The sequence below is a fragment of the Equus quagga genome, chromosome 7 (assembly GCF_021613505.1).
Source record: "Equus quagga isolate Etosha38 chromosome 7, UCLA_HA_Equagga_1.0, whole genome shotgun sequence".
NCBI lineage: Eukaryota > Metazoa > Chordata > Mammalia > Perissodactyla > Equidae > Equus > Equus quagga.
The window spans coordinates 51,197,305-51,224,111 of NC_060273.1; the positions used below are offsets into that span (position 1 = coordinate 51,197,305).

General features: G+C 52.4%; 1 protein-coding gene across 5 annotated transcripts in view; it reads left to right on the forward strand.

Annotated features, from left to right (window-relative positions):
* Window positions 1-26,807, forward strand: part of SH3PXD2B (SH3 and PX domains 2B) — a 103,194-nt gene that overhangs the window by 27,617 nt on the left and 48,770 nt on the right. For 4 of the 5 annotated variants that reach the window (XM_046667582.1, XM_046667579.1, XM_046667583.1 and 1 more), the window contains exons 2-4: window positions 6,316-6,396; window positions 18,177-18,252; window positions 24,319-24,395. In XM_046667582.1, the coding sequence (XP_046523538.1) occupies window positions 6,316-6,396; window positions 18,177-18,252; window positions 24,319-24,395 (234 nt within the window). Of the gene's footprint in view, window positions 1-6,119; window positions 6,165-6,315; window positions 6,397-18,176; window positions 18,253-24,318; window positions 24,396-26,807 lie in introns of those variants that run through there. The other variant, XM_046667581.1, reaches the window with a different exon arrangement.

Here is a 26,807-nt window from a genome sequence, read left to right on the forward strand (position 1 = left end):
GGCCCAGCTGCTGGTGGGGGGCATGAGTCCCTGGTGCAGCAAGGCCATCAGGTTAGAGGTGACCTGGGCCAGAGTAGCTGGTGACCTCCGGCAAGTCACTGCACTTCTGCCTCCATCCCTCACTGGGAAGCGTGGAAAGAGGCAGCCTGGCCTGCAGGCTCTTGGATTTGAGGGAGACCAAGGCTAGCCGTCCGACCCCCTCTACCCCAGCGCTTCTGGCCCGGGTAGCACGGAGCTCTGGTGGGAAACCGGGCCCTGGGGGGTCTGGACTTTGTGAATCATGCAGGCCCTGTGCTGAGTTGTATGAGAAGGGATTTCCATGGTGGTGAATTCCGGTTTACAGCCTCCTGTCTTAAAGGGAGAAGGAAGAAACCCTTGAGGCCCTCAGACGCCAGTGTGGTCCCTGTGCTTCCTCATTCCCAGGGGAGGGAGTCCCAGCTGCACCCTGAGTCTCTCAGCTCTGGGCTGAGGGGCCGGGGGAGGGGTTGCGGTGAAGGAGGGCACAGAGAGGACGGGAAAGCGGGGACCCGAGAGATCCTCCAGACTCCAGTCTGTGAGGGCTTGACCTCCCGGCCTCTCAGCCCTTCCTCATTTTCTTACGAAACAGATTTTCCATTGTGCTCGGTGCTGGGCATACAGTGACTAAGACAGGCACACTCTCTGCCCTCACGAAACAGAACCCAGTGGGAAAGCAGACACTCATCAGTTACATTAAAATGTAATCGACTTTGTGATGGGAAGTGGGTGCTGAGCAGCAGGGAGACTGACCATAATGTTGGTGGGGAGGGAGCAGTCAGGGAGGGCTTGCTGGAGGAAGCAGCATTCAAGCTCTGCCCTGTTAGTAGACTTAAAGAACATCCTACCTTCTGGATTTGCCTGATTGTTTCCTTATGCTGTCATTTAGCTTGTTTCTCTTCCTCCTGTATTTCCTATAGATTGGAACTTGGGTCAAGAGGATTGAGATTCAGTTTGAACGTTTTGGTGACAATACTTGACAAAAGAGTTTGTATACTTCTGAGTTTGCATCACCTTGGGGGCCACAGAGTGTCTGATTGTCCCTCCTTCTATTGGTGATGCTGGGTTTGATCACCTGCCTACGGTTTTGACTGCCAGATCTCCCCATTGAAGTGGTACCTTTGTCTCTTTGCTGGGAAGGTAATTCTCCGGGTGACGCTTTCACACCGTGGGACTATCCTGTTCCCCAACAACCCCTCACCCAGTGGCTCAGCGTCCATCCGGGATCTGTCCAGGTGGCTGTGCCATCTTGCTTTCCCACCAGCCATGTATGAGAGCTCCAGTGGCCCCACATTTTTGCCAGCTCTTGTTGTTGTCAGTACTTTTAATTTTAGCCATTCTAACAGATGCGTGGTGACGTCTCCTCATGGTTTCAATTGCCCTTCTCCGATGGCTAATGGACATCTTCTCATGTGCTTATTTGCCGTCCCTCTACCCTCTTTGAGGAAATGTCTGTTCGGATCTTTTTGCCATCTTGTAATCGGGCTCATTGTTTCCTTACTTTTGAGTTTTGAGAGTTTTTTATTACTATATTCTGGATTTAAGTTTTTTCTTGGATACGCAGCGCATGTTTTGAGGGCTATACCACGGAGAAAGTTCTAGTGGTATGTTCAGGGAACTTGATGTGGGCTATGTAAATATCTGCAGAAAATCTGGTGTTTTCTTTAAATTATTTTTTTAGGTTGTGTTAAAATATACCTAATTATAAATTTTACCGTTTCAGCCATTTTTAAGTGTGCAGTTCAGTGGCATTAAGTACATTCACATTGTTGTTGTGCAGCCATCACCACCATCCACCTCCAGAAGTTTTTTCATCTTCCCAAACTGAAACTCCTTACCTCCCACATCCCCTCCCACAACCCCTGGGAACCACCGTTCTCCTTTCTGTCTCTATGAACTTGAGTCCTCTAGGAACCTCGTATAAGTGAAATCATACAGTATTTGTCCTTTTGTGGCTGGCTTATTTCACTTAACATAATGTCCGCAAGGTCCATCCCTGTTGTAACATATGTCAGAATTTTCTTCCTTTTTGAGACTGGATAATAATCCATTGTATGGGTATGCCACGTTTTGTTTATTTCATCCACGATGGTCACTTGGATTGCTTCCACCTTTTGGCCGCTGTGAGTAATGCTGCCATGAAGAAGTCTGCTTTTAATTCCTTCACGCCAGGCCACTGAGTATTCCCTGGGTTTGGGATACAATCTAAAAGCCAAGGTCTGGTGTGTTAGGATTGTTTTGGTTGCAAGTAACGGAAAGTAACTCTCAAACTGGCTTAAACGAGAAAGAGAAGGCTTTGGCTTGTGTCCGTGAAATGTCCAAGATATTGGATCCGAGGCTTCAAATGATGTCACAGGACTCAGCCCCTCTCTCCCTCTTAGCTCTGCTGGCTTCTGTGTGACATAGTAACTCTTGGTGGGGAGTGCTCCCAGCTAGCCATTGCCCTGGGGGAAAGGGTCTGTCCCTGATGTCCCAGAATTGAGTCTCATTGGCCCTGCTTGGGTCACGTGCCCGTCCCTGAACCATGTTGTGACCAGAGACAGGCAGGGGAGGGAGAGGAGTGATCCTCCAGGGAAATCAGGTGATATTATCAAAGGGAGAAAGGGGGACCAGCTAAGCAGTGATATGGGACAACTGCTAGGAAGGAAAAACGAACTTTGTGCACCTCGTGTGCCAGGTGTTGGGCAAGGCCCGTGTATGTTAGTTCTTGTGATGAATCCTCAAGAGAGATTACTGTCCCCGTTTTAGAGAGCAGGACACTGTGGCCAGAGAGGTCGGTGCCTTGTGAGTCTCAGCCCGCAGTGGGGCTGGCGTTAGAACCCGGTGCATGTGCTCGCTCACCTGCCCCCAAACCCTGGGCCAGGCCAAGGTCCCGCCTTGGGACAATTCTCATTAAAAAGTGAGCTCTGTGCCTAAAAATGCAGGCAGTAAATTGTGTTCAGAGGTTGCTTCTTCCAATAAACCAATTAGTCCTGCTGCAGAGTCCTTGTACTGTACGTACAGAACTTTAAAAACTGTAAACAAGAGATCAAGAATGAATTGTGTAAGCAGAATTTTTTTTCCATTTATGGAAAAATGCTTTTTGTTGGTTTTAAGAAAAAATAAAATCTTTGAGGCTCTTCCTTTCTTTTTCTCTTGTTTTTTGACCCACATCAGCATTATTCTTGACGGATCATCCTGCAGACTTTGCTTACACATCCCCCACTGCCACTGGACCTTTGGTCTATATTTTCTGGGTCTCAGTTTACCCATCTGGAAGGTGGGCCATTGGACTGGCTGAGTTCCGTGGTCCCTTTCAGTGGTGGAAAGGCCTCTTTACTGGTGTCCCTGCTCCTCTTCAAACCATTTTCCACTCAGCAGCCCAAGGGATTTATATTGATATTCTTTAAAACATACATTACATGATGTCCCGCACCTTCCACTACCCCTTAAAACTCTTTAAGAGAACGAAATCCAGCTCCTCACCGGGGCCCGCAGGCCCCTCCCAGTGTGGCTGCTGCCTGCCTCCCGTGCCCCCCACCTCCCTCCAGCTCCTCAGACACGCCGCACTTGATCCTCACTTCCCTTCCCACTGCGACACCCTTTCCTCACCTCTCCTCCCGGCCGGCCGGCTCCTCATCCTTCAGTCTCCGCTCGAAGGTTGCTGCCTCAGATGGGCCTCCCCTTCAGGAACACCCGACGCCCCCGACGGGGAAAGCAGCCCTGGGGTCCCTCCTGAGCACTTCCTGTGACTGAGGATTGGATTTGTACTTGCTTGTCTGCCGGTTTCTCGCCCATCTTCCAGCTCTCCGGGGGCAGGGGCCGGGTCCGTCTTTCTCCTCGTTGCATCCCAGAATGTAGCAGAGGGCCTGGCACACAGAGGTGCTCAACAAATGTTGCAGAGGGAAGGGAGGAAGGAAGTAATGGGAGCCATTCACACGCCCCATGCTGGCGTCTTGAAGCAGAGTTGAAGTCTTCTTATTAATAAAACTAACAACTATTCAGGTGGCTTTGGAGACATAGCCGTTTTTGCTAGGAAATCACCTTTTCGAGGGGCTCTGCCTCCTAAAGGATGCCCTGGCCTGTTCTTTGGCTCCGTGAGGTGCCCAGGAGCAGCGAGCACAAACAAGGGAGACTGGTGGGCCACGGTGCCCCATCCCTGGTGTGGAAATTGCGTGTTTTGTGAACAGGGGTAGGGTGAGCACTGGGGGAGCAGAGTGCGGGCTGCTGGGACGTCTTGAGCTTTCCTCTGTGCCAGGCAAGGAGCGCTGCCGTCTGTAATCGTCACATCACTGTGCGAGATGGGCTTGATGATCCCATTTTACAGATAAGGAAACTGAGGCTCCAGGAGTTAGGAAATTGCGTGAGTCTAGAGCTGCTTGACTCCAGGGCCCAAGTTCCTTCCTCCCTGCCACGCTTCGTGGAAATGAAACCCGTATTGGATTGGGAGAGGTCATTCCTGGGGAAATCCTTGGCCTGGCGTTCCAGGGCACCTCCCATCTTCTCCAGATTTGTCTTTCCGTTTTTTAGCTCTTCTCACGTAGGGAACCTTCCCCCGTGAGTCCCTGATGTTCACGCTGGGCTCTGGCTCCAGCCCGCCATGGCCGCCTGTTTCTGTGTCGAATGAGGGTGACCTAGAGACTCTGGCTGAAATCGCTTTGGAAACCACTGCCAGCTGTAATCCCCCGTCTCCCCGTGTTGTGGTCTTTGCTCCGTCCCCCACCACCCACGGTCTCTCCCTTCCTCTCCTGCTCTCTAAATCTACGTGTCCTTCAAGGTTCACCAGATGCCTCCAAGGTCCGGGCCCCCTTCCTGTGCCAGTAAGGACTAAATTACATGTGTCAGAAACCCCACTTAAATTGGCTTCAAAAATACTTCGAGTGTGGGTGTGACCCAAGACTGATTGGCGCAGGAAACTGGCCGGATCTGGGGTAGGCTGAGTGTCAAGCAGAGCTGGACCTGAGGGTCAGACTGTGTCGTCAGGAATCTTCTGATGGGGCCTCCTTCTCAGGCGGGCCCTCCCAAGAGAGGATGAGGTGCCCCGCAGCTCCGGGTCCCCGTCCTGACAGCTGGCCACCTCACGGAAAGAGAGCTTCTCTTTCTCAAGGGTGGGGCAGAAGTCCCAGGGCTGCCTCCTGCCGGCTCTGATTGGCCTGGCGCAAGTCACCTGCTCACTCCTCAGCCAGTCAGCGTGGAGAATGAATGGTACCTGCCCCCGTATCTAAGGGGCTTTATGAGGTGGGGAAGGAGGTTCCCAGGAGAAAAGTCGAGGCACTTTGGTTGAAAAGAAGGGTAATCAGTACTGGGCAAAAGATAACCGATGTCCACTGCCCACGTGTTGTCTTCATTTGTGTGTGTGTTGTCTCTCCAGCCAACCCTCGGTCCTTGGAGGGCAGGGGCCCTACCCGTGTCCCCTCGTGGCCTCTAACAACACTGAGCCCCTCGTGTCTGTGCAGCATTTCTCTGTTCCCAAAGAGCTTTCACATATGTATCTTTTAATTGTCAAACCATCGTATAACAACAGATCATTTGTGCTAGCCGGGCGTGGTTATGGGGTGCTGATCACTTAGCCTTTGAGTGTCCACGTGGTGTCCAGGGCCACCGGAGTCCCCAGCCAGGTTCTCTGACTTCCTGCTGCCACCTCAGTTTGCCCGAATTCGTCATCAGTGTTTTATTTTCTGTGTGTGCCGTGACTTGTGACGAAGGTTGGAAACATGGCCCTGTGGTTTGTAAAGTGTTTCCCCATCCTCATTCTCGTCAGATCCTCACGCTGCCCTGGGAGGCAGAGGAAACAGACGCTGCTGCCCAGTTTACGATGGAGAAATTGGCACTCAGAGGGAGAAAATGACTTGGCCTGGGCCTGACTACAGGAAATGGTGTCATGGCTTAGCTTATGAAAATATGAGAGGGCTCAGAACTGCAGGTCCCCATGACTTCTGGCAAAAGTCAAAATTTTAAGAATGACCAGCAAAATAGCCAGCCCGGTGACTCTCTGAATTGAGTGGGGAACAAGAAATCCTTCCACTGCTGGAGACAACAGCACCTGCTGAGATGAGCAGGGGGCTGACACTTCCTTGTACTTGATTTCATTTAATGCTTTGCACAACTCTCAGAGGTGGGGGTTATTACCCAATTTTATTATGGAGGAAGCTGAGGCTCAGAGAGAGCAGGTAACCTGTCCAAAGTCACACAGCTGGTTGGTGGCAGAGCTGAGATTCAAACCCAGGTCTGTCTGACTCTGAACCTGGTGCTGTGCTGCCACATCCTGGAATGGAAAGGCCCCCTTGTGTTAACGCCCGTCTCCTCTGTCCCTCTCCACAGGTCTACATCATCCGGGTCACGTGGTCCAGCGGCTCCACCGAGGCCATTTACCGGCGCTACAGCAAGTTCTTTGACCTCCAGGTAAGGATTTGGGATCTGCAGGGAACTGCAGGGTGGGAAAGAGTTTGTTAGGCCTTGCTTTCCATTTTGACGTCAGAGCCCAGACCCTCCCCCACAGTGGATGTGCAGCATTCTATTTTATTCTCTAGACTTACAAATGACCTCCACGAGCGCTTCAGCAGCACCGATACCAAGACTAAAATGATGTGCGGAAGATTAGCAGGGCCCCCCGCGCAAGGTGACACGCAAATTTGTGGAGCCTTCCATATTTGAAAAAATAAGATGTCCATCACTTTGGGGCATGAGGAATGTGCTTTGTCGCTCTATGCCTTGGTATTCAGTGTTTCCCCAATGAAGGAAGGGCTGCTTGCTGACTGCTCCGGAATGGAGGGTTTCTGGAAGTGTTTCTCTGTGGCCTTGGAGGTGGATCTCGAGCTCGTGTCGTGAGCCACGATCGTGTTTGCAGGGAGCTGCGTTTGTCGAGCGTGTTGAGGATTCTCGGGCCGTTCAGCCCTGCATTCGGCCCCATGTCTCCCGCTCGCCTCGGCCTCCTCCCCTGGCAGCCTCCACACTCTGGAGTGCCTGCCCTGCTCTGAGGGCACCAGGCCCGCCCTCTCCCCGAGGACTTTGACCCTGCCCTTCCTTGCCTGGAACACGCCCATGTGCCCTCCTAACCCGCCCGTTGGCACAGGTGCCTCCTGCTGCCCCTCAGACTCTCATCTTCTGGGTCTGACTTTGATCCAGCGAGGCCTCCTCTCCGGGACCCCACAGCTCGTGTGTCCCTGTCCTGACTCGATATGAAAGTTGTCTGCTGGTCTCTCTCCCCCTCTACACCGAGGCTCTCTGGGAAGGACCCACGTCTCCGTCATCCTCTCTCTCCTTAATGTTTTATTCAAGGGCACAGTGTGTGTCCAGTCAGGGTTTGGTGAATGAATGAATGAACGAACTGACAACCACCCTGAGCACTGCCAGTCTCCCAGGGAGCCAGGCCAAATGCAGACAGCCCCGTGTAAGCCCGTCCCCACTAGAGTAAAAGAAGTCTAAACCCTAGGGCGGTAGCTTTCTCCTGACTGACCAAGGGCCAGCAACTCAAAGCAAGTGTGTCTGCGTGAGAAGCCACAGTGCCTGGTGTGGCCTGGCAGAGGTCTTTAGAAAACATGGGTCACGGGAGATGGGAACTCGCCCAGCTTCCCAAACCCGTGAGTCCTCCCTGCGCATGGTGAGGGGCTCACGTCACATTGCAGGCCAACACAGGGCTTCGTCCTGAGATGGCTGTCTTCCTTTCCTCCTTGTACCCGTTAGGATGCTTCAGCTGCTTCAGTTGATAGAAACCCAGCTCAAACTGGCTTAAGTAAACGGGGATTTTTTTGGCTGGTGTAACTGAATATCCCGGAGAAGAAACCTTGCGGGCTTCAGGCACAGCTTGATCCAGAGGGTTTTCCCACCAGTGTCCTCTCACACAGTTCCTTCCTCTCGTTCTGCGTTCCTCTTTCCATGGTGTTTGGCTTTATCCTCAGGTCCCACTTGGTTACAAAATACTCTGGGCTCAGACTCAGCAGGAAAGAGTGAAAGGTCATTTCCCAGAAGTCCCAACAAAGAGGGTGTTGTGTTTCCTAGGCTTATCTCTAAGCCAGTCAATATGGTTCAGGAATGTGTTGGCCAGTGGGCTTATCTGCGTCCCCGCTCTGCCCCTGGAGTCAGGGGTGGAGGGAATGGCTGTGATGGGATGAAAGTAGATGTTGCTGGATGGGAGAAGACAGCCCTGCCCTCCCACACCGCCTCTTCGCCTCACATGTTCTCCCTGAGAGTTGAGTGATGTTCACCACAGGCATCCTCACTTGTACGGGCCTAGTCTGTTCCTGAAAATGTAGAACAGGGGATTTTCAGAGCCTGTGTTCCATTATTTCAAAGGTGGAGGGGAGATGACAGTGCCCTGCTACCTGACTCCCTAATACCACTAAGACAGTCACTAACCCGTTTCAGCCGCCAGCTTAACGGCCTGCCGAGTCTGCATCAGAGAAAGCGGTTGAGACACCAGTCACCTGTTTAACATGTGAGGACCTCATCAGGGATGTTTTGTGTTCGCTCTGCAACAGACTCAGACAGCATCGTGTGCAGATTGTGGTGTTCTTCTGGTCCACAGCAGACGGGTGCTGGATGTGAACACACAGGAGGCTCTGTGTTAACGATGCTCAGACGCCATCCGCAGTGGGCTTGGCAGGAGCAGGCACACGGGCTGGGAAAGGGCTGACCCCTGCGGGAAAGGAAGGGAAGGTGACAGAGGTAACGGCCAGCACTTTAAACGCCGTGGCGGGAGGCACAGTCGTGTGCGAGGATGACCGAGGTCCCTGGGCCTCTTCCCCAGATGCCCGGGCGATCCGAGCAGACCCATCACAGCAGGTCTTCAGGTCCGAGAAGGATGTGGTGGACGTTTCACAAGCTGCTGGCCGGACTGCGTCGCTGAGGGTCTGTGCAGGGAGGCCACCTGTGTGTTGCCTTCAGAGGCCTCTTGCCTGCCTGACGACCCCCAGGAAGGAAGCGGGGGGAGCAGTGGCAGGCGTGATTGCCCTCCTAGGGGTTATTGACACCATGGAGCACACGCCCGCTCGGGAGCTTAGAGAGGAGTGGGGCGGATGGATGGGAGGCAGCAGGTGTGCCCTGTGGAACCCAGAGTGGGATAAGCAGCCAGCCTCACGGGGCCCAGAACCGACAACACTGTGGCCCCCCAGAGGCCCAGCGGCTCCAGGCCGTGCATCGTTGTGGCCGCAGCATCTCCCATCGAGCCTGCTTCCTTTTCCTGCCAGCTTCTCTGGACCTGCCCCCACCACTTGCCCATTGGCCCCCACCCCCACGGGATCCCCAAACAGCACTTTTGGTCCCCAAGTTGAAGTGCCCTTTGCTGTCGTCCATGCACTGGCATTTCTGGGTACCGATTCCAGGCTCGAGGAGAGAGAACCTGGTGGTTGGTCCGGGTCGGAGTCCACCCCAAGGCTGTCGGCTGCCGCCAGAGGACTGGGGATCGGGGGTGGTGAGGACAACAGCATCTGGAGGGGCGGGTTCTACAGGAAGGGAGTGGGGAGGGGGTCCTGGAAGCGCGGATGGAGGTGCTAGTTGCGGCTGTTTTGTAGTGCGTGGCCCAGGCTGTGTGGCAGGAGTGGGAGTGTCGCCGAGCTCTCTGTTCCAGCCTAGCCCAGGCTTCAGACCTTGACTTCTGGGCTTAGATGGACCTGGGCTCAAATCTCAGCTTTGCCTTTTCAGGTCTCGGCTCTATGTCCCCTCTGTGTGTTTCTGAGCTTCAGTTTCCCCATCTGCCTATTAAGAACGGAAGCACTTTCCTCCTGGGTCTGTCGTGACAGTTAAATGAGTTGTGCCTCGCTCAGCCAGCACACTAGCTGTCATCTGCTGTCCCTCTGCTCAGATGGGGCTCTCCGAGGTGACATCGTTGGGGGGCACTTGAGCCAAGGTTGGGTCACGGGGCTCCCTGGCCCACGGCCTGATTTCCTCCACTCTCCTCCTCTGACTCCACTTTCTTATTTCTACCAGAGCCTAAAGTGAGGTTTTCTTGCCCACTGAGTACAATTGGCAATAATTGGGGGTTTGCTAGGACGTAAATAGCTCCTGAGGCTCCCCTCCTGTAACATGGTCATCTGAAAACAGAGTTCCAGGCTGCTCTAAAGAGCCGCAGGCGGGCGGCTGGCATGGGGAGTCGGGGATTCCAGGGTCCCACTCTCCTGGAAGCACCCACCCCTGTGCCCCAGTGAGGGGCTGGAAGAGGGCAGGGCGAGACCCCACCAGCCAGCCAGCTGTCCCGGGGCCAGGCAAGGAGACCAGCCCACCGCCTGCGACACCCTAAAGTGAGGTGATTTCATGACCCACTCCCTCCCTCCTGCCTGGCAGGTAGCCCGGGTGTTTTTACAAGGAACTTGGCTCACAGGGTGTGGGGAGGCTGAGCTCTCATGGAGGAACAGCTAGGCCAGTGTGGCGTAATGGAAAAAGCCGCAGACTCAGGAGACTTGGGGCCCTGCCACCTGTGATGGGTGGCCTTGGGCACACCCCTTAACCCCTCTGTGCCAGTTGTCCTCATCAGTAACATGGGGGTGATGATAATAGAAACAGTTGGCCTTCCTGGAGCACTGGCTGTGAAACATCTAGATGTAGTGACTTATTTAATCCTCATTTCAAGCTTATCGGATTATACAGATGAAGAAACCCAGGCTCAGAGAGGTTAAGTCATTTGCCCAAGGTCACACAGCTAGTGAGTGTCAGAACAAGGATTTGAAGCTGGGCAGGTGACACTAGAGTCCACAGTGTTAGCCACTCTGCTGTCCAGTGCTCCTCTCTCTAGTGGCTACTTTACAAGGTTCCTATGGAGTTAAAAGTGATGATATGTGGCAAGAAGAGGCAAACCCGTAGAGACAGGAAGCAGATGAGTGGTTGCCAGGGGCTGAGGAGGGGGCAAGAAGGAGAGACTGCTGATGGGTGCTGGGTATCTTGTTGGGTAATGAAAATGTCCTGGAATTAGATAGTGGTCATGGTTGCACACCCCTGTGGATATACTGAAAACCGTTGAGTTGTATACTTTAAAAGGGCAAATTTTATGGTATGTGATATATCTCAATTTCTTTTTTTGAAAAAGTGATGATGTGTGTGAGAGCAGTTTCTGGGCTGTCAAGCCCAGAGCAAATGGCAGCTGTTGGGGTTGTTGATGGCGTGGGCTGCTGCTAGGAGTTGGCATGAAGATTGGAGCAGGAGATGATGCCAGTTTAATAGAGTGGTTAAGATCCTGGGCTTTCATCCAAATCCTGCCACTTACTGGCTGTGAGATCTTGTTTAGTCAGAACTGTTTTAGTCGCAGGTGACAGAAACACAGTCAAGATGGATTATTCAAAAGGAACATTGATTAGCTAAATGCAGCTGAGGAGACCCAGGGTACTTGGCTTCAGGTGTGGCTGGATCTAGGGGCCACAGTGTCAACACGGACCTGCCTTTCTCCACTTCTTGGCTTTTGTGAAAATTAATAAAAGAAGCCTTAACTAAACTGGAGTCAGGAAGCCTGTAGGGGGAGCTCTCAGGCCCTGTCACGTATGTCAGTCACACCAAACAGGAAGGGAGGCGTGCTTGCATCTCAACAGGACATATGTAAAACTGCTTTACTACTGAAGGAAGATTTCTCCCCCACCTAGCAACAGCCCAGCCACTGAGAGACACCGCAGCTCAGCTGGTGAAGAGCTGTTGCCTCCTTCAATTGCCATTTCCCGTCCCCACTCCCACTTTCCTCCGTAAAGGCAGCTCCCCGCTTTGTTGTCTGGCTTTGCCTGTGGTTTGCCAGAACGTGCACATCCGAATTGCGATGCTTTTGGCTGTTCCCAAATAAACTCATTTCGAGGGTAAAGTAACAGGCAGAGTTGCTCTTAAGCTGACACTTTCTCTGCCTCGGAGGTGGGGGGTGGTGTTGTCTGGGGTGGCAGCCACAGCTCCAGGCTGTGTCCACCAGCTCAGCTCGGTGACTTCAGGGCGACGCAGACACTGAACAGTTTAAGTTGAGTGTCCTTGGCTCCTCTTGGGTTGGTGGCCGGGCCAGTCAGGGCCAGCCCGGGGCCTGGAGCAGAACCAGCATCGCGCCGATGGGTGTGGATGGACAGAGGAGGAGAGGCCCCAGAGGAGACCAGAGAACTGCTGCCAAAGTGAGGAGACAGCCTGTAGGTGGCAGAAAGCAGTGAACGTCCCCTCTGCTGGCGCATGCCATTCGGGCAGAGGAAGCGTCTGCAGAGAGGCCGCCTGGGCAGAAGGAACGGGCATGACTCAGGCTCCTGGGGGGGAAGACTCAACAGTCACCAGCAGGAGGGCCCCCTTTATGACAGCTCACCGTCCGCTGTGATTTCCTGACTCTCTTGTCCTGGTAAAGCGGGACCCTGATAGTCATGCCTGCCACTGCTGCTGGACATCTGGCCTCGTGTGTCACTCGCATGAGGGTGCAGGCAAGAGAGCTCTGGGGTCGGGATGGGAAGACCTGGCATCAGGCCCCAGCCCTCTGTCTTACCAGCTGTGTGGCCTTGGGCAGGCCACTCAACCTCTCTGAACTCCCTGTCTGCCCTAGCCTGGGCTCACACTGAAGAGCCCGTCAGTGTGGCGGAGGGAGCTGGCATCCGAGCCGGGCGCTGGAGATGACAAGAATGTCACTCGAGCTAAGGGGCAGCGACTCCGGAAACGTGGTTTGGCTGAGTGACGTAGTGACAACGTTGGTGACCGTTCACTGAAATGCGCCCAGTGCTATTTCGCATGCTGTCTCGTGCAGTCCTCATAGAAGCGTGAAGTCGCGCCGTGTCCGTGTCACTCAGAAGCTCAGAGAGGCAGGGCCACATCCCGGAAGGCAGCGTGGCTGGGACTGGAGCCTGGTGTGGCCAGTGTGAGACCCGGGCTGCTCACATCTGCGCCCCCGCCGCCTTGAGCCCCAGCGCTGCCCTGGAGCCTGTGTCATCGAGGATGGTCTTCCCGCCCCGAGTTCTGTGTCTGGCCGCCCTTTGGGTCCTTCTGGCGCCTGCCGTCGGGCGTGGGCAGTCTGTCCTGCGGAGGCTGCTGGAGCGGAGCGTAGCCCTTCCCAGACAGGCCGCTGCGCCTTGCGGCCTTTGCCCTCTGAGCCTTCCCACTGGTTCTTCGTGTCCCCTAGGCCGAGGCCCATGGCCGTCACTGGAGGGAGGGCGACCCGCACAGGAGCACAGCTGAGCATCTGCTGAGCCAGACCCCAGGTGTTCAGAGAGGGGTCTTGTCCCCACCCGGGAGGTCAGGCAGGGCTTGCTTCCTGGAGGAGGGGACTTCTAAGGAGCGTCTTGACAGAGAGTCAGGAGCTGACCCGCCCACAGGATGGGGAAGGGCATCCACGCAGAGGAGCCCGCGTGTGCAGAGGCGAGAATGAGCAGGACTCTGCGCTGGCATCTGGCAAGTTGCGAGGGCAGGCGGCGCAGGCCGCTGGGCCTCACTGCCCAGCCGGGAGCTCTCGGGAGAAGCGTCAGCCACGTGTCCTGTAAGCAGGGATGCTCCGTGCTCTGGGGGCCCAGAGAGGCTGCTGCTAGGCACAGGGGCTTTCGGGGGAGCGCTGTTCTAGACGCGGCCTGTCTCTGAGCTGAAACCCAGCTGGAGGTAGCGTCTTGATCTGCACCTTTGTTTCTCAGTGTAGAAGGTTGCTGATGTCCAGAGACAGAAGAGGCTGTCCCAGGTCACACAGCAAAAGCCCACGGCACTTACCTTTGGGGGCTGTCTGCTCAGAAGCCCCCACACTCCACCACAGAAGCCAAAGGGAGGAGAGTGTTTGTCCTGTCTTTTCGGGGGCAGGAATGGGGGGCAGAACTGAGGAGTTCTCATGTCCCAGGCAGGCTTTGCAGCTGGAAAGGCTTCCCAGTGAGATCCCAGCCCATGCCTGGCTGGGGATGCCACCACCCGCATCCACACACCGCCTCTGCTGGACCGTCAGGCGCGCTCTGTCCCTCGGATGTTAACTTCTGAGACTGGGGTGTGCCCTCACAGGTTGTACCTGCTTGATGGAATATTGTTTTCCTTCTGTCTGATAAGCTATGGCCATATCAATGGCGTGTATCTGAGAAAGCACGGTAGTTGCCTTTTTCCACACAGTTGGCAATTCTCTATTTGTAAAATAGAAAGAGGCAAGATTTCGCTGGTCAGTAGCGTCTCCACCCAAGTCCAGGCCCTGCTGTTACCGCCTGGAGCATAATTTCTCCTGTCCTAGGCGGTGGCTGACCAGACCAGTTAACCACTTTTTTCATTCGTTTGTTCATTCGTTGATTCATTCATTCTTTGCACAAATTTGTACCATGTGCCTACTGTGTACCAGTGAGGAGGTGGTGGGGCAGGCCAGAAGGCAGGCAGACCAGTAAGGGAGTTGGGCTAAAAAAGAACTCTGACCTGGCCTGTGGAGGGGCAGTAACGATGAGAGAAGTGGACAGACAGGAGAGATGGCAGACTCCAAGTGGTGTATCCACCAGGACACCAGGGCATGCTGACATTTAGGCGTACCAGCTCATTGAGGGGACAGTCCCCAAAGACAGCCAACCACATATGGAGAGCAGGCCCAGGGATGTTGTCATGTCCTGCTCAGAGGACCACGTGGCTTCCCACCAGCCTGCGGCTGCCCGTGACAGTCCCCCTGGCCCTTCTGCACGGCCTGCCTTGGCTGTCCTGGGGCTGGGCTTCTGTGAGGCTGAGGGAGGCGAGCCCTCCCCGCACAGTCTGCCACTAACAGGAACCACGTGTGGACCTCCAGGCCTGCTTCCACGGTGTGCCTTGGACAGCTGTGTCCTTTCCCTCCGCCAAAAGCTGATGTCTTGAGAACTGCTGATGGAGTGTTCTCTCATTCCCCTTGGAGGCTTGTGATGTGGCAGCTTGACGTGGCTCCCTGTCCCTTCCCGCCCTGCAGGCTGACTCATTCTCCGCACCCTGAGCACCACTGCCTTTATTATCTGGGGGACGGGCGTGGACTTGCCAGTTTGCAAGGATAACGGCTGCCGTTGGATTTGCCCACCATGCTTCTGGTCCTGCTGCTGCAGAAGGCCTGGGTCTGGGGTCCCCACCGAGGGTCTGGAACGTTGCCTATGTCTGCCTCAAAGCCTGTGGGTGCCAAGTGTGACAGTTCTCTGAGTAGAAGCAGCTTGTGGCCTGCGAACCTGGACCCACTAAGACCAAAAGCAGAATAGCCCACAGGCCTTTGATCGCCTGTGCTTCGAATAGCAGTCTTACAGATGCCGTACCGTTGATAGGATGGTTAGAAAATGAAATAAAACTGGAGATGGCTAAAAGAGGAGGATGGGTACCACGTCCAGCGCTGCACTGTCCCACATGGTGGCCACTAGTCACATGAGGCTACTTAAACGTAAATGTAAGTTAAATAAAAATTTCAGTTCCTCAGTCTCAGGAGCCACATTTCACGTGCTCAGTGGGCACCCAGGGCCAGTGGCTACCATAAGGCACAGGGCAGGTACACAATGTTTCCATTGCTGCAGGAAGTTCCGTCGGGCGGCCCAGCACGGCCACTGCGGGGGCTTGGGTGGGCTGAGGAGTTTGCCAGCCTTAGAACACAACCTCACGATGGAATGTGATCCAGCTGTAAAAAGGAAGGACATTCTGACACACGCTACAACATGGGTGAAGCTTAAGGACATCATGCTTAGCGAAATAAGCCAGCCACAGAAGGACAGTTGTGGTTCTGCTTCTGTGTGGTGCCTAGAACCGTCAGACTGGCATGGATGGGAAGTGGGACGGCGGTTGCCGGGGCTGGGGGAGGGAATGGGTATAGGTTTCGGTTTGGGGTGATGAAGAGATTCTGGGGACGGATGGTGGTGATGCTTGCACAACAATGTGAACGTACTCAATACCACTTAATTGTACGCTTAAAATGGTAAATTTTATACTATGTATATTTACCACAATTTTAAAAACCACAACAGCCTCACAAACTGCTAAAAATGATTCCCAAATAACTTTGAGAATAACGTGTTCATTATGGGCGGAGTGCGAGGAGGGGGGGTTTCTGGTTGAGCGCCTGCATGCCCCCCAAAAGGTCGCGTTCAGTGCTTGTCCACACAGGCTCCCTGCCGAGCAGCCCGTGCTCCTCCGTCTGCGGGCGGTGAGTCAGGCTCCACGGGTGAGGGGTCTGGCCGAGGACACACGGCCGGCCTGAGGAAGCGTCAGGATTTGACCCCAGGGGTGCCGTCTGTGGCTAGACTTTGCAGCATTTAAACCTAAGCCTGCTGCCTCAAATTAATGAATAACACTCGGGGAGACACTTGAGCTCTTTGGGCCACACTTATCTGGGTAAAGACAAGTCAGGACAAGAGGCGAGAGAGTAACTTTCTACATTAGCAGTGCAGACCCCCAGGAGGATGGAAAATACGGCTCTGGTGGGGCCTCTTCAGCCAGTGTGTCCACCCAGACAGGCTCAGGGGGACCAGGAGAAGGGAACAGGCAGGCTAGGATGCACAGAGTACTGGTGCATACCTGTTTTTTTAAAAATTCCCTGGGGCCGGCCCAGCGGTGCAGTGGTTAAGTTCACACGTTCTGCTTCGGCGGCCTGGGGTTCACCAGTGTGGATCCCCAGTGCAGACATGGCACCGCTTGGTAAGCTGTGCTGTGGCAGGCGTCCCACATATAACGTGGAGGAAGATGGGCACAGATGTTAGCTCAGGGCCAGTCTTCCTTAGCAAAAAGAGGAGGATTGGCACATGTTAGCTCAGGGCCAGTCTTCCTCAAAAGAAAAAGATTCCCTTTAGGGGCTAGCACAGTGGCATAGTGGTTGAGTTCACACACTCCGCTTTGTTGGCCTCGGGTTCTCAAGTTCACATCCCGGACATGGACTTACATGCCGCTTATCAAGCCACACTGTGACAGCATCCCACATAAAATGGAAGAAGACTGGCACAGATGTTAGCTCAGGGCCAATCTTCCTCACCAAAAAAAGTAAATAAAGGTTCCCTTTAATGGTGTTTCAGCATTGTCTGAAATAAAATTGAGAAGGAAAAAGAAGATAGTGTTAGGCAAAGCCTATAAATCTCCTCAAGACTGTGCGGCTGAAGCTGATTAATCACCTGCTTTTAGAAAGAAGGAAAGCTCTTCACCTGAGCATGGAGGCGACATGTACCTCGTCCCAAGCTGACGTTTCCCATTCATGTGACACTGCGAAGCCACCTGGGAGAGCGGTCCTAGGCAGAGAGAATGGGATTTAGATGAAAATCCTTGAGCTGGCTGGACCCTGCTCAGCTGTGCCACCTCGGGCAGTTCCCTGTCCCTCTCTGCTGCCCCGTTTCCCCGTCTGTGACTGGGGATCGTACATCTATTTCACAAGGTTATCATGAAGGTCAGATAAAACCGTGTGTATGAGAAGGCTCGTTAACTGTAAACCCAAACAGGTGTCAGTAGTGGTTACTAATTATTGTTTAATATTAGCAATATGAATATTATTAATCAGGGAACTTAGCAAAGTCTGAAGCTGCGTTATGACTCCACAGCCCGGCTTAATCCATAAAGAAACGCTGCCAGTTGGTATCATCATGGCCAGCTAAAAGGGGAGGCCCAAGGTGTGTCACTTTCCCAAGACCACAGGTAGCGTATCCTTGTGATCTTGTATCGTATCAGATATTCTCCATTAATTCCTTAAGACATCAGAGAGGCATTTCTTGCCCTGGTGAGGCTTTTTGTCCTGGGTACTCAGCCCCTGTTCTTCCTCTGTCCCACAGCAACCTCTGAGGGTGTTGCCTACGCCACCCTGTTATGGTCAGTTCACTGTTCAGGCTCTCTCGAGACCGTGAGTCTTTGTTGCCGTACCCCGTGCGCCAGCACGGAGCTGTCTGTTGAGCCAACCTGGGGAATTCTGCATGGGGCGGGGCTGTAATCATGTCATGGGCGTGGACCTGACTGGATTAATGGAGTCCAAGGGTTTGTTCCTTCATACAACCTGGCAGTTCTTAGGAACAGGGTGGCCTGCTGTCCAGGAGTTCTGGTGGCTCTCGGGGTGTTGGTCATATTTCAGGTCGTGTGGCTGGAGCCCCCGGGGAAACTGAGCATGGTCTCTCCCAGCTCCGAGCCTTCACCAGTCCAGCAGCCGTGGGCACAAAGAATTGCTTTCAGGGAGATCCTAGGCCCCATTGATGTTGCCTTCTCTGTTGGTTTGGGTTTCTGAAAAGCTGAACTGTGATCTTTTGTATACAAATTACATAGTTCACGTAATTCCTTTAAAATGTCAGAGACGCATTTATCATATTAAAGCCTTTCATTTTTGCGATTCTCCCCCTGTTTAGATGCAGATGTTGGACAAATTTCCCATGGAAGGAGGACAGAAGGACCCCAAACAGCGGATCATTCCCTTTCTGCCAGGTGGGTGAGACGTGCTCTCAGATGGGGCCGCGGGGTCCAGGCCAGCTCCCAGGTCTCTCAGCTCATCCTCCTCGAGGCATTGCCCCAGTGACCAGTCTCAGTCATTTGTGGAAATTAGTGCCTAAGAAGACGGGCTTCAGGGTTAGATGCTACACGGTTTACTTGCTGTATGACCTTAGGCAAGACACTTCACCTCTCGGAGCCTTAGTTTCTCCTGTCTCTAAAATGGGAATAGTTAGAGCTCACGAAGTTTGGTGGTGAGTGGCATGTATGATTATGCCTGCTGTATTAGTTTTCTTTCGCTGTGTAACAAATTACCACCGAGTTAGCAGCTTAAGACAGCACCCGTTTGCTTTCTCTCAGTTCTGTTGGTCAGATGTCCAGGCAGGCTCAGCAGGGTTCTCTGTCTGGGGTCTCACAAGGCCAAAGGCAAGATCGGGGCTGGGCTGGGCTCCTCTCCGGAGGGTTTGGGGAAGAAGTGCTTCCAGCCTCCTTCAGGCTGTTGGCAGAATTCAGCTCCTTGCAGCTACAGAGTCGAGATACCTCTCTCCTTGCTGACAGTCAGCCGGGGACTGCTTCGGCTTCCAGAAGCTGCCCACGCTCCTCATCCGTCTTCAGGCTGCAGTGGGGCGTTGCATCTTTCTTGTGCTTTGAATCTCCCTGACGTCCCCTTCTGCCTTCAGTCAGGGAAAGCTGTTTGCTTTTAAGGGCTCATGCACTTACGATGTGCCCACCTGGCCAACCGCGGAGCATCTCCCTCTATTACAGGGAACTGTGGCGTATAATATAAGGTGATCCCAGGAGCAGGATCTCATCAGAGCACGGGCTCTGGGCTCTGCGGATGAGGGCGGGACATCTTTGGAGGGCCATTTCAGAAATTGTGCCTGCCTGCCTGCCTCCCACAGCTCTAAACCCGTCTGAATGTCGGGCACCACTCCAGGCCTGTGGAGCAGTTAATGCCGTGATGGCTGGTCCTTGCCCGCAGGACATTGTGTCCCTTCCCCCCCAAAAAAACTTCCTAACAAAGGATACCATCAGGGCTTCAGCTCAAAACAATGAGTGACCCAAACCAGTGTTATTTCTTCACGTAGTAATAGCTACCATTTGTGGGATGTCTACTGTGGGCCGGTCGCTGGGCCGAGTGCCTTTCATCTATTACCTCGTTTAGTCCTCAGAACCACCCTGCAGGGTAGACATTACTATACCCATTTCACAGATGAAGAAATTGAGGCACAGAGAAATGGTAATTGCTTGCACAAATGGCAGATCTGGGATTCAAACACATGTGTGGCTTCGGGCCTGAAGTCAGATGGCCCTCGCTCAAATCCCACTGCCCCTGCTCATCCATCCTGTTACCTCGGGTAAACTACTTAAGCACACCACATTTCATATCTTTGTTTCAAATTGCGGATAGTAATGGTACTTAAATGATAGAGTTGTCATGAGGATTAGATGAGTGCCTGGCACATAACTAGCAGCAGTGCAGGACTCACTGTTATTTTCATGCAGAGATATTCAGCAAATTGACCGTCACCCTACATCACAGATATTTAGAGCTGGAAGGGCCTTTCAGGTCTTTTCCACTTTGCAGACGTGGGAGCAGGCCCAGAGATGGGGAGACTCCCTGGGTCGCACAGGAGCCCGCTGTCTCCTCCCCGACTCCACGGATCCTCGATCAGCACATCAGCCAGATGTTGTCATCACCGAGCGGGTTTAGAGACAGGGTGGATGTATTTGCCAGGCCCCCATCTACTCGGAGAATCATTTGCCTAAAAAAGCTAATGTTTTTAGTTCTTCCACGGGGAAAGTGTGCAATTGCACTGGAATTTTTTCCTATTGGAGAAAACCCAGTGTGCCAGCTGCAACAGCCGAATATCAGTGCTCCAGAGCACGAGCTTTGGAGTCAAACAGACCCAGCCGCGTGACGTCAGGCAGCTGACATCCCACCACCCTGAGCCTCGGTTTCCACATCTGCTAAATGGGACAGTGACCCCTGTGTCACTGGCTTTTCTCCCTGGCCTTGAGTAGGTTCTCAGGAAAGGCAAACACAGGGTCCCAGGACATTCCTTGGACTTGCTTGGTATTTCGTATCTTGGAGTCATACTTAAATGATCAACCTGGATATTCAAGTTGAACTGGTCTCTAAATGTAGATTTTTCTTCAAGGAAGGAAAGGAAAGCAGTGAGTTACAACTCTCTTCTGGATGCAAGGCAAAACCAGCTCTGGAAACACGTCCCAGGATGGGAAAGAACTTGAGCCGACCTTCTCCCTCGCTCCTGAGAGCTTGCGTGGTTACGTAATCCTTTCCACCCACAAGTTCACGAAAATGCTGTTCTCAGGGACTTGGCCCCGTTCTCCTTGCTCGGGGTTCCCACTTGTACCTCGGAGAGGTCCCCTTGGGCCCCGGGACCCCTAGAGTGTCCCTCCCCAGCCCACCTCTTAGCTTTTCCTTGAGGCTACGGCCAAGGGCAAGGATGCCAGGAGAAATGTCCCCTCTCCTTGGGGTCAGTTTCCTGCCAGGATTGCCGCGTCAGCAGAACAAAAGCGAGTCTCATGTTAGCACAAAGGCAGGGGGAGGGGAGAGCAGCCCTGTGCAATTTTCCGTCCCAGCAAAAGCTGGAGAGGCCAGCTTGGCAGAGGATGCGGCTTGAAAAATAGGAATTACAGTTTGGCTTTCCTCCACTGTGGAAAAGAAAAGCCTGCCCGTTCCCACCGAAGGCCTGCTCTCCTCCAGCACCCTTTCCACGCCAGCACGCTGGCCTGCGGGGAGGGCCAGGGGCAGCCTCGCCTTCTTCCCACGACTCACACAGAAGCATGTCACATCAGGCGCAGACGAGGGGCCGCTGCCCCATCGGCATTTCACTGGAAGTACTGGCCAGGCAGCTACTGGCCACCTGGTTCTGCCCCACAGCCCGGGGCCTGAGCGGTCACTCCAGCTCTGCTGTGGGTAAACGATGAGTTAGCCCTGTGGAGGCAGGTCTCAAGAAACCAAGCTGCGGGCTGAGGAAAGATCATGTGCTCTTAATCACAGAGTTGAAGACAGTATCATCTAACCTATTTAAAAAAAAGTAATTACCCTTTTGTGAGCACCTAGGAGGCGCCAAGCCCCGTGCTGGGTGCGTCGTGGAGATTACTGCTATGAGGTAGGGGCTGCTGTCCCATTTTACAGAAGAGGAGACTGAGGCTCTGAGAGTTCAATGCGTTTCCCGAGGCAGCGCAGTCAGTAAGAGACCGCCCTGCAGTTGCCCCAGGGCCTCACTGACTACACAGCCTGTGGCCTCCCCGGCAGGTGCCACTGCTGCCACGGGGCTTCCTGTCCTGCTTGCCGGCAGGGCGCCTGACGTGTCCAGAGGCTCCTGTCCTGTGAGGCCGCACGGGGAGTGGAGTGGTGCCTGGCTGTTGTGTCTCACCCCCAGGAGACATCGAAGGCACCTGAGTTCTCCATCCTCCTCTCTCAGCCCCTGCAGGCTGAGCCTTGGATGAATTCTCTTTGGTGACAGTGGCTCTGGGAGGGGCCGGTGCTAGCACCGTGCCTGTGGTGCATATTTTGAGTCGGGTCACAACGTTCTCAGTAAGAGGCCTGTCCACCCCATTCTCCTCCCTTCCTCTGGTTTGCAGAAAGGGAGATTATACTGTGATGGGACCAGAATGTTGGTTGTAGGGCCTCCTCTCTCATCCTGAGAAAGAGATTAGAGGGCAGGGCGCGTTTGCTGTGTGGGATTTCTCTGCACTGCACACACGCCTTAGTTTTCCTGAAGGCTCAGGACTCTCTGAGGGCTTCTAACTGCGAGTGGTCCCACCCGTGAGGGCGGTAATTTGATTATCCCGATGATGGATGTGGGGAATGAATGGGAAAGCTCCCAGCCTTCTCTGGATTTGGGCCAGGGATGCTGAGCATGCTACAGGGCGGGGGACACCCTTCCCCACCCAGGGAAGGACCGCCCCACCCACAGTGTCTCGGGTCCCTCCCTGTTGCCCCTCCAGGCCGGGAGGGCAGCCCCAGGGCTGGCACAGGGCCCCGCGGAGACTGCGCCTGTCGAGGGAGTGAGGGATGAGACCAGCAATTCCGGGGAGCTGGGTTGTAGACCCTTTCCCACTTTGCTGCGTAATTTGCTTTTTAATTCTAAGTAACATGAAAATTTTCTGATTCCTGAAGGAAATAAATAGTTATGGGAGGAACTTGGGGGAAAGCATAAAGAAGAAAAGAAAAAGGCTCTGTCTGCCCCTATCAGCAATAAGCACTTTGAACTCTGAGATGCACTTTCTTCTAGATTTTTCTTTCCTGACAAGCATGTGTATCAGAGATTTGACTGACTCATAGCGAAATTGAAACCATCACCATTATAAAGACAGGAGATTCCTTGCTATTAAGGAATATATATTTCCTCTCACTGTATTTTTTTTAATTGGTGGAAATGAATCAAAAAAGAAAGGCTCAGTATTAGGCTAACCCTGTCTACCTGATTTCCTAGTAGTGCTCTTTTGCCCAAGGATAAGTTATGTAATTATTTAAAGTGTTACATTAACCATGTGGCCTTTGTGGATGCAAATCTCCCTCACCACTTGCCTTGCAAATCTTTACATCAAAGGCTCCTTCCCATCGTCCCTTTCGGTTCTGTCCTATTGTGAAAACTCTTACAGACCTTTCCTACCCTCCTGTTCCTGCCCACACGAGCTTGATCTGTGGATCAAGAGCCACCTTGGAACAGTGGTTAATCTCTCCTCGCCCTGCCAGCCTCCTGACCCCATCTCCTCTCCTTACCCCACGTCCCTGGGCCAGAAGCAGGTGAAGCTCTTCGCAGATCTCCGTGCTCCGCTGTCTGGAGAGCTGTGGTCTCCCTGTGCCTTCCTCTTCGCCCTGCCCCCAGAGACCTCCTGCATAAGCGTGGCAGAGCAGCTCATCTCCGTCCCCCGCCTCTTTGGCCCTCCTTGATGTCTTATTCCTGACTTGGCCCACCCCCCGCCCATATGACAGATCCAGAATGGCGAACCCAGGCTGTGTTGATCCTCAGTTCGTGCGCTTTGCCACCATCTCTCCACAAGGGGGTCTCCTCTTAGACTCAGAAACCCACCGCTTTGCTTGAAACAAATGTCACCCATGACATTTCAGTGTCTTGGGTATTTCCAGAGACCCTCGGTGGCATCATTTATGTGTTTGTCTTTGCCTGTGACCCGCCTTCTCTGCCATCCGTTGTACTGGAGGCCCTGGTGCTACATCATCCCAGTGTTCGGGACCATTCTCTCAGTTAGATGGGGGGCGGGGGTAGGAAGGCCAAGAACGCTTCTGTTACAAACAACTCCCTGGGGAAGAAGCTGGAGGGATTTGTTATCCTGGCAGGTGGAATCCCCTTCATATATTCACCAAATGTTAGTGCCATGCCAAAATTGACTAAGGCCCAGTCAGGTGCTATTTGTGCAGAGCCCCATGACTGGTGGGAAAGAAGAAGGCGTGGAAATCAACAATGTGATGTGTGCAATCAGAAAGAGACAGGAGCTCTTAACCCGTTTGAAAGTGGTTGAGAGTTTCCCAACAGGGGTGGTGGATGAGGTTGGATGGGGAGGGCATTCCAGACAGAGGGAGAGGCACAGAATCATGGAAGAACATGGACTGACTGGGGAACGTGAGGCTAAAGCAGAGGTGTACGAGGAAGGAGGAGGAAAGTAGACTGAACTGTTATATTAGGACATATAAGTGTCCATGATACTGCTCACCCGTCTGAGAATCCTAGAGTTGGACGAGGGACCTCAGACCATCAGGTCTAACCTTCCTTCCTCATTGGGTAGACGCCCCTTCCGTGGATTGGTTCCCACCTCCCTAATCTCACCAGAACTCACCCACTGGGTCCTGCTCCCTCAAGCACTTGCACTGGAGCTGTGACTGGGGCCTTGGAGGATCACACGTGGGGTCATCCAGGCCCTGTGGACGTCCAGCACAGGGTGCTGAGGGCAGCCAGGAATTTGGGTACCACTCAGACCTACCAGAGACATCCACATCCCCATCATCCCAGGTTGCTGACAGCTCATCGCTGCTCCTTTGTAACGCATGTGCACTCTCACCTTCTGCAGGCAAAATTCTCTTCCGACGCAGCCACATCCGGGACGTGGCGGTCAAACGCCTGATACCGATTGATGAATACTGTAAGGTACGTCTGAGAAGTGCTGGCACTTCCCTGTGTCTCACATCTTTCCTGTGTTTTTTTTTTCTTTTCTCTTCCTGGCTACAAGATGCTTTTTGTGAGAAATCTGTACAGTTGAAAGAAGTGTATAGAAATTAGAAAATGCAATCACCCATGATCCCTCAACTCAGAGGCAACAATCGTGACGGTTTCTACCTTGTTCCTTTCTATCTTCTCTCCCTGCGTGCATTTCTTTACACTGTTGAGACCATCCCCTTGTGTTATTTTTGTTACTGTTTCTCTTTTCTTAAAGATTGTAGTAGAAGAATTTCCCCATGCTATTAAAAAATCTTGAGCCTACTTTTAATGGCTGCATAGTATTTCACTGTGTGTGAATGTTCCAAAAGTTATTCAGCCAACCCCTATTGATGGACAGTGCAGCTGGCTTCCAGTCCCTTGAATGTTCTAAACCACAGGAGCCTGCCTTCTGGTTATGTATCGTTTGGCTTGGGGATGTAAAAGAAGCATATTTTTCTTTTGTTTAGCTTCCCTTATCTTTAATATTTATTGCTCTGACTTAAAAGCACTAGCAGTTCTGATGGGACAAGGGTGGGAACAGCAAGAAATGCCTTAAAAATGGAGCAGTAAATGCTCTCTCCCACTAAGATCAAGAACAAAGCAAGTGTATTTGCTCTGTCCACTTCTGTTCTCTATTTTGCTGGAGGTTCCAGCCAGTGTAAGCTGCCAAGAAAAAGAAATAGAAGGCATAGAGGTTGGAAAGGAAGAAGTAAGATTGCCTTGACTCACGGATGACGCGATTGTGTTGTAGCAAATCATAAGGGATCCCCAGAGAACCTGCTAGAACTGATAACGAGATTAGTGAGATCATAGGATACAAGATCAGCATACAAAAATCACTTGTATTTCTACACAACTCAAAAATGAAATCAAGAAAATAATTCCACTCACAGTAGCATCAAAAAGAATAAAATACTGGGGCCGACCTGGTGTCATAGTGGTTAAGTTCATGCAATCCGCTTTAGCAGCCCGTGGTCGCGGGTTCAGATCCCAGGTGCAGACCTACATGCTGCTCATCAAGCCGTACTGTGGTGGCATCCCACATACAAAAAATGGAGGAAGATTGCCACACATGTTAGCTTAGCAACAATCTTCCTCTAGCGAAAAGAGGAAGGTTGGCAACAGATGTTTGATCAGGGCCAATCTTCCTCACCAAAAAAAATAATAATAATAAAATAAAATACTTAGAAATAAATTTAATGAAAGAATATAAGGTTTGTACACTGAAACTACAATACATTCCTGAAAGAAATTAAAGAAGCTCTAAATTAATGGAGACACATTCCATACTCATGGATTGGAAGACTCAATAGGGTTAAAATGGCAGTTCTCCCTCAGTTGATCTGCAGATTCAATATAATCTCTTCAAAATCCGAGTAGGCTTTTTTCCTAGAAATTAACAGTCTGATCCTAAAGTGTATGGGGAAATGCAAGGGACCCAAAATAGCCAAAACAATTTTGAAAAAGAACAAAATTGGAAGACTTACATTACCCATTTTCAGACCTTCCTACAAAGCTGCAGTAATCCAGACAGTGTGGCACTGCCGTGAGGATAGGGGACGGGGCAGTGGAACATAATTGAGAGTCTAGAAATAAACTCTATAAAATGTATAGTCAGTTGCTTTTCAACAAAGGTGCCCAGAAATTCAATAGGAAACGGATAATCTTTTCACAAATACTGTGGGATAATAGGCTATCCATGTGCCCTCCAAAAAAATTGTTAGACCCTTACCTCACACCATGCAAAAAAATCAAAATGGATCATGGACCTAAACATAAGAGCTAAAACTATAAGACTTCTAGAAGAAAACATAGGAGGAAATCTTCATGACCTTGGTTTAGATAGAGTTCATAGATATGACACCGAAAAAGAAAAACTAGTAAATTGGACTTTACTAAACTTAGAAACTTCTGAGCTTCAAAAGATACCACATAGAGACCAGCCCGGTGGCACAGCAGTTAAGTGCACACGTTCCACTTCAGTGGCCCCGGGTTCACCAGTTCAGATCCCAGGTGCGGACATGGCACTGCTTGGCAAGCCATGCTGTGGCAGGCGTCCCACATATAGAGTGGAGGAAGATGGGCACGGATGTGAGCTCAGGGCCAGTCTTCCTCAGCAAAAAGAGGAGGATTGGCAGCAGGTGTTAGCTCAGGGCTAATCTTCCTAAAAAGAAAAAAAAGATACCGTGAAGAAAATGAAAAGACATACCACAGATTCAGAGGAAATGTTTATAAATCTTATATCTGATAAGGGACTTGTATTGAGACCATATAAAGAACTCAACTCAATAATAAAAAGACAACCCAGTTTAAAAACAGAAAAAAGATTTGAATGGAAATTTCACAGAAGACGTATGATGG